General features: G+C 39.3%; 1 protein-coding gene across 2 annotated transcripts in view; it reads left to right on the forward strand.

The window, feature by feature from the left end:
- The window catches only part of gal3st4 (galactose-3-O-sulfotransferase 4), a 15269-nt gene extending 6064 nt beyond the window's left edge, over positions 1–9205 (forward strand). The window contains exons 1-4 of one of the 2 annotated variants that reach the window (XM_016566019.1): positions 3386–3743; positions 4353–4463; positions 7015–7324; positions 7721–9205. In XM_016566019.1, the coding sequence (XP_016421505.1) occupies positions 3721–3743; positions 4353–4463; positions 7015–7324; positions 7721–8716 (1440 nt within the window). In that variant the 5' untranslated portion in view covers positions 3386–3720 and the 3' untranslated portion in view covers positions 8717–9205. Of the gene's footprint in view, positions 1–3385; positions 3744–4352; positions 4464–7014; positions 7325–7720 lie in introns of those variants that run through there. The other variant, XM_016566020.1, reaches the window with a different exon arrangement.
- Positions 9206–10118: the final 913 nt, after the last annotated feature.

A 10118-nucleotide genomic window follows, 5' to 3' on the forward strand; every position in this document is an offset into this window, starting at 1 on the left:
GGATGAGTAATTAATGACAGAATTTTCATTTTTGGGTGAACTAACCCTTTAATGCGCTCACATCTCATTCAAAAAGATACTCCCGTAGCATGACGCAATCGGTCACGAGACACACAAGTGCCAATAACATTTCACAACCAAGGCTGACGTAAGGCTTCTTTCATTTTTTTAATATGCGCTGCGCACAGACTACAGCACACAGGATGAGCTTTACGGCGGACGGAAACGGCGATCGTGTCTATTCCTCTCACAAATCAATCGTTTTGCCTCGGAAGACTTGGTATATTAATACTTTTTTAATAAATTATGACTGTAGTTGTATCTGCCTGTTATATCTTGTGTTTTATTGACAAATGGTAGGTTTAGGCTGTGTTTTCGGATTACCCTTTTTGTCTTGCTGTTTCGGACTCTGTTTGCCCCTGCCTGGATTATTGCTATGTACCTGGATTATCTCTCTTTGCCTTGCCCTGTTGGATATTGTTCACCGTCGATCGACCCACACCTGTTTAAAGGGTCCTGACCAAGCGTCAATATGTGACGAGTTGGGAGTGAGAATGTTACATTTTGTTATATTTGCATAATAATGCCGCAATGAAGCAAAACCATGCGAAATTGTGCTTTTGAAGAATGTTTCAACTAATAGAGCCATCAAGATATATAAACTAACATATTTCATGCACATAATTCAGGCTACAGACAGCTTGTCATGAGATTTACTGCATTCTCAGCTGCATGCAGTGGGATAACACAGGGGAAGTGCTTCAGCCAACCACCAAATCACACTATGTGAAGTGTCAACAATCGGAAACATGGTTGATATACAAATTTTCCATTCAGACAGTTGATTATCATAGACCAGTGGTTCTCAAACCTCTCCATGAAGTACCCCCAGCACTGTGCAGTTTGTATGTCTCCCTATATCGGTGCAATACGCAACGCAACGCGTAAAACACAGTATAAGTCATTATAATCAGTAATTCTGTCCCCACTGGATGCAACAAATGCCTCGTTTGTAATGGGTTTTATTGGTTTTGTCTCGTCGCGCCGGGACACACGGAAACACAGCATGGTAGGGGCGTAACATTTCCGTCACACGCTTCAGGTATTCAGCCAATCACAATGCACTGGATAGCTGGCCAATCACAGCACACCTCGCTTTTCAGACCGATGAGCTTTGTAAAAATCGACGCGTTTCAGAAAGGCGGGGCATAGAGGAGAAACAATAATGTACATTATGTGTAAAATAATGTGTTTTTTTAACCTTAAACCGCATAAACACATTGCATTGCACATTGCAAATACACAAAATAATGTTCTTTTTAGACCCCTTTAAGCACCTTTATTTTTAAGAGTGCATGTCTATTAAGTGATCCACAAATCCAATTGTGTAATAAATATTTGTACATATACAAAACTGTCAAGCCTGTTTACGTTCACTTACATTAAAGATTAAGAACATTACCAATGAGGTAAAAGTGGTGAAAGCCAACAAACAAAGTTTATCTAGTTTTTGCAAGGCAGGAAACCAGATGCAGGAAAGGAAATCTAAACCTGATGTCTGCCTTTTTGAAATTCACACGGTGAGATATGTTTCTTGGTATGGTCTTTGGTAGCCATAAGTATCTTTGAACATTACTTGTTCCTTAATCTACAATATCATACAAGCAATCTCAGATTTCTCTAGAAAATGTATAAATTGTGCAAGAACCATTTGTCTGTTTGTATCAATTTGTAGTTCAGTGTAAGGTTTGACAGCTGTTGTGTTTCTGATTATACAGGTGCTCGACAAATTTAACAACAGTCATTTTACTCGTTACCTTTGTGGGGATGTAAAAAATAATGTATTTTTGGAAGACCAGTAATGCCAACTTGATTTGCTTTTCAGCCAGCACTGATATTGTGTCACGGTTACCATGTTCTAAACACACAAACGACGAAGATGAAGGTAAACAGTCCTTAACCCCTTAAAGTCTCTTGTGACCACTTGTCAAATTTTGTTGAGGGAAAGGATTCTGATGTCACCACATACACATTATTGACAATATGTCACGGTTTTGGTTAGTTTGGACTGAGTTTGTATTGTTTTCTCTGAGTTGTTGTCATGGCTTCTGATTTAAGATCATCATTGTGTTCAAGTGTGTCTTGTTTATTATCCTCATTTGGTCTGTGTACTTAAGTTTCTGTCTGTTCAGTTAAGAGTTTGTCAGGTCTTGAACGTCCGTTTGTTACAACCTTCTCTCTATGTGGATTTATCCATCTGTGGATTTATTAAACAAGGTATAAATGGGCATCTGTGATTGGATCACCCAGATATCTGGTGTGAACAGGGCCTTTCTTAAGTGAATTGTTTAGGAGATGTTTGGAACAGAGATGCTTATTGAGTGTTATTGGCTTTAGAGCTATTTGTCATTCCAAGAATCCCTGATGCAGTGTTGCCGTTTTATTAGATTTCATGTGGTGAGGGGTGTTAGTTAATTACATCTTTAGAGTTCGTGCCAATGTTTTCTGCTTTTCAGCATCTCTTTGTTGCATTGTCCTCGCTCCAGGCAACACTGAACACAGAGCGACCCGTCTGACTCGTGAACAAATTACTCTTTATGAGTTCATCTAAACAAATTTTAAACCGATTTTCATTTAACTTATGAGTTATTGGCTTGAATTGATGATATATGCTGGATTTCTCCAATCGTTTCATCCTCATTTAAACAGCTTCTTTTACAATCGACTGCAATCTCGCATTCATATCTGCCATTAAATCAACAACCCGTCATTTTTATTTTATTTTTTTTTCCGTAATCTGTTTCACTCGGGTTCACGTCAATTACATTGTGACTTTAAAATGAACAATCACTATAATATTATATTGCTATCAGATCACTGACATTAAAATAGAAACAAATTGGCAAAGGTTCTGAAAGCTTTTTAAATTTAGTATATAATTTAATATAGGCCTAGTTAGTATAATTTAGAATATAACAGAGTTTCTGGTAACAAAAATCCAAGAATGCTATGTTTTCAATAATTTGGGCTTATATACTTGTTCAAATCATTTAGCTGACCTAGACTTGTCAAAAGATAGGCTGTAAGTGAAAAAAAAAAATCATATGCGTACGAGAAGTTAGAAATACTTGATTTTTTCCAATCATATACTTTACCTGCCAAGTCAATTATATGTAATTAATATGTAATAATTGTTTATCTTACAATAAAAACATTGCATGTGTACTTCTCATAATGTTATATAAAAAGGAAATAGGACATCGGGGAGTAACCGTGGAAATCTCACGGCTGATGGAGCTGTTTACTTTTATGCTTCGCTTTCAATCACGTCCGCGCGTATCGTTTCTTGGAATCTGTATTTAGTGCTTGTAAGCAAAGAGCCGATCTGACGTCAGGCTTCGACTCACATAGCAGCAGACTGATCCCTAAACACCCCCCCACATTCACCCAAAACACAAAGCAGTCCCTTTTCTCCGTCTCAAGCTGCTGGTCTTTGAGTCTTCGAGAAGCTGAAGCGAAACACATGCACCTCAAGCAAACTGGAAATCTAACGCAGTTGACTGCAGTCGTGCAGGCGTTCTGCGGTCGGACCATGGACGCGCGGAGGGAGCACTTCCATTACACAGACGCCGTCGAGCAGATTTGAAAGGCATCGGCCGAGATGCACCGTGGCTGCTGTTACCAAGCGCCGATCTATAGTGATACCGGCCGGGTTTTATCATGGTTTTCAGACGGTCAGCTCGGTAAGTGTGTCAGGCTCAGAGCGGCGACTGCTGTGATTTAAGACAGCGGCTTTCTGTCTTTGAGCGAATTCTGCAACACCCTTTTAGCAAGACAAGGCAAGCGTATTGAAACAGGCCATTTTTGCATCTCGTCTGCCTGTTTACCTTTCCTCTATAGCCGTTTTTAATGCAAACTTAGTTTGCAAAAGCATTAGACAAAAGTCTGTTCGTTTTGATCAAAGCCTGTGTGGCAGAGAGTCTAGGTTGCTGATAGAGGCATCAGGCATGGAAAGAGTTTCTGATAACAGCCTTCAATCTTTTTGTGTGTTTATTATATATGTGGATTTGATCTGACAACAGATACACCTGTCTGTTTGTCTCTTCTGTTTTCCTGTCATATCACTTGTCTTCCATTTTCAGACACTAATCTTTTTCATAATGTGCCTTTTGTGTTTCCAGTTATGGCTTCTCCTTTCTTGCACATTTCACACTTCACATGCTCATATTCTTCTCCTTTAATGTCCTATTGTTGGTCTTTTATGATTTCATGCTTTATTAATGAACATCTCACTCTCTTTCTGTGCTGCACAATTTCACAACTGAGGCTAACCCTCCTTCTCTTGGTCATAGGAGAATGCGGTGGCTGGGATGTTATCGTTTGGGGACCGTATGGAAAGCACTTCTGGTATTTGTTGTCATCGGATTTGCGGGACAACTTCTGGGAGTCATCTTCAACAAGAGGTAAGAAAATGCAGTCATTCTTATCTTCATTCCTTTGTCTTGTTATCTTGTACTGCATTCTTATACAGCACATGCTTGGTTACATATTTTTATCAATTAACTCCCAATGTTAAGAAATAATGTTGCTTAAATGTTTCTGGATTATTTCCAGTTGAAAAAAACGTAATATAACTTAATATGAACTTAATAATGCTTTAGTAACCCACTGTAAAAAAACATTTGTGGCTGGCTTTTTTGAGAAAGAAATTCAGTTCTCACCTAAACAGTTTACCACCCCCACAGACCTGTATAACGTCTGTTATCATTTACTAATTTTAATGCTGCTCCAAACCTGTAAGACTTAATTCTTTCTGTGGAAAACGTTACACAAGTGAAGATAGTTTGAAAAGTAAGTCATACAGGTTTGAATTTATCCCTTTAAACTATCCCTTTAAGAAATATAATTTAAAGGGGTCATATGATGCGATTTCAATTTTTCCTTTCTCTTTGGAGTGTAAGGACGCCCCCACATACCTACGTCACTATCTGGGAAGATTTACATAACGCCGCTCAAATGTTCACGCAAAGAAAGAAGGCGTAACTTTTAATCTCACTGTAGTATTGTTGCGGCCGACGCCATGTCGTGAAGGCGCTGTGTGCTTCGTTGTGAAAGCGAAACTACTTTGTTTGGTTTTCCAAAAGAGGACGATATCCGCTTCGTCATGCCTAGAGCTGATCTGTGCTGGTCGCTGAGGGAATACTAGTGTTACAAATATGATACATAATTTTAAGTCAACTAAATCCAACCAGAAAGAAATCTGCCGACTACTGGTTGAATGTACCTTAAGTTTGACAGCATAGTTCTTCTCCCATCCTCGGACAGTGACTGACATTCTCTCCAGAAACTCCCCTAAAAAATTCAGAATATCCCCTCTTGTATCCCGCAGCTGTAGACAAACCATACGATCAATACTTTTATAACATAATAATTAAATGTGTCAGGAAGATTTACCATATATCATTACTAGAATATGCCTGTAAACACCTCTTACCGTTTCATCAGAGAGAGACTTTCTGAGAAAACTAAGCAATCCCTCTTCCTTTGCAAAAAGCAAAGATGTCCATAAAACTGAAAATGAAATGCATTAGAAAACATTTCAAGATCAACTGTCATCAGGCTGAATAAGACAATTGAAAAGGCAGACTCGGTGATCGGGGTTGGCCTTGAACCACTAAAGGTGGTAGTTAAGTGGAGGATGATGGAGAGGCAGTTTTAACATTAAGTGACATGACATCCTGACGCACAGATGCCATTGGCACATGCCGCTATGCTCAGTGACACTTCCGGTGGCACTTCCGGTTTTCAGTGGCATGTGTCAGTGGACAGTGGCATGTGTCACTAAAACCTGTGACACATGTCAATGGACTGCGTCTTGTGTCAGTTGCCGCGGTGCATGTCGCACCTTCGGTAGTGACTGACACCTGCCGCTGGGTGTCGATTGCGTGACACACGCACTTAATGGCAGAACGATATTGAATTAATTAACAGTATGTTGCTGTTAGGGCTGGACGATATGGCCAAAATTGATATCACGGTATATTTCTTAACGCAGTTCCTGTTTTGTGCAATGCATTCAAATACCTAAATACGCGTTTTTTCATTTTTGCATAGATTTGACAGTTCAGCTGTATCATTTGTAATTATAAAATAATATAGAGACTATGCAGAGGCCATAACAAAAAAAAAAAAAAAGAAACGTTTTAATCAAATGTGCCACCACTAACTGATACTTGCCAATCAGGAATTAGCCTACATATAAATATAAACTGATGAGAAAATGCCACAAACCATTATGATGTCTACTATTCTAACGTGCTTTATGAAACTTACACCAACCATTCAGAAGTGTGCTTGACCTTGACACAGGCTTTTCACAACGCAATGTAGGCTAATGTAAGTCTGTAATGTAATGTAAGTCTGCAACGTAATGTAAATCTATGCTATATTAAACAAAGTTTGTACTTATTAACGTGTCTGCAGAAAGTCAAATGCTTTGACAAAACATTCAGGCATCTCCAGAAGAAATGCATGCTCATACTAATACAGGTGCATTTCAATAAATTAGAATGTCGTGGAAAAGTTCATTTATTTCAGTAATTCAATGTTATTTTTAGCAGCATCATATGACCCCTTTAACTAGTCAAGAGTACTATTTGTTATGGTATTCTTGTTTTATTTATTCTAATAATATATAATGTGCCTCTCAGCAATTATAAGTGATGATATGCATATCACATTCTCAGAATATCACTGAATTCATTATTTGAGGCTAATCTATTCTCAGCCATTCTCTTTGAAGTTGTTTATTCTCTACTTCCTTAATCACTTTATCCCAATTATCACTCTTGTTTAATTATCTGTAACCTGGTAGGCCTTTTTGTCTTGTTTAATTTCTTTTGTTCATTTCACTCTCCATCTTGTCATTTTTCTTAGTATATCAAGTGGAACGGGAGATTCGTTTTTGTTCTGGTTATAATTTTTACATCATAATTTGTTCTTTCTCCACATTAGCTGGATGCAGCCAGAGAGACCTCACTCCGTCTACGCTCTTCCCTCTGAGAATTCCCAAGGGGACTCTCTGGGGTCTTGCCAGCCCCACACCCACATCATGTTCCTGAAGACTCACAAGACGGCAAGCAGCACCGTTCTCAATTTGCTCTATCGCTTTGGAGAGGAGCGGGGCCTTAAATTTGCCCTTCCTGTGGGGTACCAATTTGGCTACCCACTGCCCTTTATCGCCCAGAGGGTGAAAGGATACAGAGGCCCTCATGTGGCAGAATTTGACATTATGGGAAATCATATGCGGTTCAACAAACCAGAGGTACATCACATGATAGCTGGCATTTTCTCAAAAAGATCTGTTGAAAATCACTTTTGATAAATTATTTAGGGGTCCTAGCAATAAAATCGATTTACTTCTTTAGTATTAATCTTGTTTTTCTGGTGTAAATCAGTTTGAGCATCAAAAAGCATAAATTGCAAAAACACTCCAACCAAGTATATTTATGTTTTCATTAATTATAAATACCAAATAATCATGCAAGTTATTTTATAATCAGATTCTTTTGGTTGATGCATCTTTATTTTCTTTAAACAGAAACCTAAGCAGAAAAACAAGAAATCTCCTATGAACATTTACATTCAATATTTGATTTCAGGTACATGATTAAAGATGATTCTTTTTGTAATGTGATTCTCTTTTTTACTTTCGTTGCAGGTTGAGAAGGTCATGCCAGCTGACACCTTCTATTTCTCCATCCTTCGAGACCCTGTGGCGCTAGCTGAATCCTCCTATGCCTACTATAAAAATGTTGCCCCTGCCTTCAGGCGTGCCAAAGGACTGGGTGATTTTGCAGACAACCCCTATAAGTACTACGACCCCAGACTCCGAAACAACCATTATGCCCGCAACCTGATGTGGTTTGATTTTGGTCTGGATCATACCTCCAACTTCAGCCTCGGGCTGGTCAAGCGCGGTGTGGCAGCAGTGCGTCGGAACTTCAAGCTCATCCTTATCTCAGAGTACTTCGACCAATCTATGGTGCTGCTCCGTCACGCTCTTTGCTGGCCGCTAGATGCTGTGGTTTCTTTTAGCCTGAACGCCAGGCAGCAAATGCCCAGTGGAAGATCAGGATGGGTGGTCAAGGCTGCAGCTCCAGCTCCTTTGGCATTAACAGACAAGCAAAGATCGAAATTACGTGAATGGAATGCACTAGACTGGCACCTTTACCAAGCTTTTAATCTCACTTTTTGGCAGGACGTAGAGCGCTTCGGGCGTAGTAGGATGGAGTCTGAGGTGGCCCTGCTTAGGACCAAACGGGAGGTTCTCACTCGCATCTGCTTGTGTGATGGCGGCCGCCCCATAGAGGCCAGTCGCATCCGGGACAAGACCATCCGCCCTTTCCAGAGCGGATTAGTGAAGATCTTGGGTTACGAGTTGCAGTCGGGACTAGACAACGCCACGTGGGAAGCTTGCCTACGCATGATCAGGCCTGAGATCCAATACAAAGACTTGCTGGATCTTCGGCAGTTCCCTCGAGCCCAGCAACCCCCAGCCGCTGCCGCTGGAGGGCTTCCACTAAAGAGGGAGCCCTCAATACTCAGGACTGAAGACCATGGGGGAAAGAGGTTGGTGGAGAAGGACTGGGATGGGACCATTCTGTTTCGGAATCAATCATTAGAGCAGGTTGATTCAAAAGTAAGACTTAGATAGTGAGCTAGTTGCACCTTTTTGCCTCAAGGTCAGTAGTTCTGACCCATTTTGGCTCGACGGGCCTCTGTGCTGCACTACTAGAGGAGAAGGGATATCCAAGACATACAACACACTACTTTATCATCGATTCTTCCTTCCTCCATCTTGCCCTTCTACACTCTTATTTTATACAACATGGAGTTTCAGAGTGAAGAAGAGGTCTGTGAGTACATTGCATTGGTTGGGGTGATATAATGGTACATGCATGCCATATGGAGGCTAAATGCACAGACTCACTGTCGTGAGTTTGATATTGGGGAGAAGTGAGAAAATGCTGCTTCCCTGTCCATGATGAATCCAAGGTATGTTACAAAAAATTTAGCAGTGAGTGCACGTTATGTAAGTGGTTGCAGTGTTTCAAACATACTGCTAAAAGCCCACTTTTAAATAGGTAAAGTATCTTTGATACGTTAGCGTTCAAAAGTTTGGGGTCAATAAAATTCTTTTTGAAAGAGCTTAATAATTTCATTCGGCAGGGATGCATTAAATTAATAAGTGACAGTAAAGACATTCATTATGATATAAAATATTTCTATTTCAAATAAAATAAGTTCTTTTGAACTCAAAGAATCTTGGAAAAAATGTTCATATGAAATTGAAAACTGGAGTAATAACTACTGAAAGCTCAGCTTTGCCATTGCAGGAATGGCACATTCACATAACTGTTTTACTGTATTTTTGATCAAATAAATGCATCCTTTGTGAAAACAAGACATTAAAAAAGTATTGCCAATCCCAAACTTCTAAATGGTAATGCTGGTGTACATCCAGTGTCACTACCAAAAAGGTAGGCTTGTGCATCCATTGAAATAACAGTTTGATATTGGAAATGCATTTGAATTTGATTATAGTACTAAGACACGATGGATATCCATTTGCTGCATGATGAAATTCAACAAAAGTGCAATCACAGACCCTTCATTGTCTGGCACAAGATTCAAACAGTGGTACTGTTCAGAGTTGCTGGAATTTAATTTTATATCCATTTATATGGGTAATTGCTCAACAGGAATCTTGACAGTGTTTTTAAGAGGAATTCATTGCAAAGTTTTGATTTCTATGCCACACACATTTTTAGTGACACATTATAAGCTAATACGGCTCCCATGGTTCTGTGAGAACAACATCTCCAGTTTTTAACACTGTGAAATAATATGACCATTCATAAAGGGCAAAATGGGCTGTAGATTTGTATTTATTAACCTTAAGTGATTGGCCATTGCACTTCTTATAACAGTCTGTTTACTTATTGATGTTTGCCAGAGGTTGATATTTTAGCTTTTTATTTTGATGTTCAAATCATCAAATCAAAAAAAAAAAAAAAAAAAAATCATTAGATGGTAAAAAAACCTGACCTTGAAAA

Source organism: Sinocyclocheilus rhinocerous, unplaced genomic scaffold, assembly GCF_001515625.1.
Source record: "Sinocyclocheilus rhinocerous isolate Xijiao unplaced genomic scaffold, SAMN03320098_v1.1 scaffold19, whole genome shotgun sequence".
NCBI lineage: Eukaryota > Metazoa > Chordata > Actinopteri > Cypriniformes > Cyprinidae > Sinocyclocheilus > Sinocyclocheilus rhinocerous.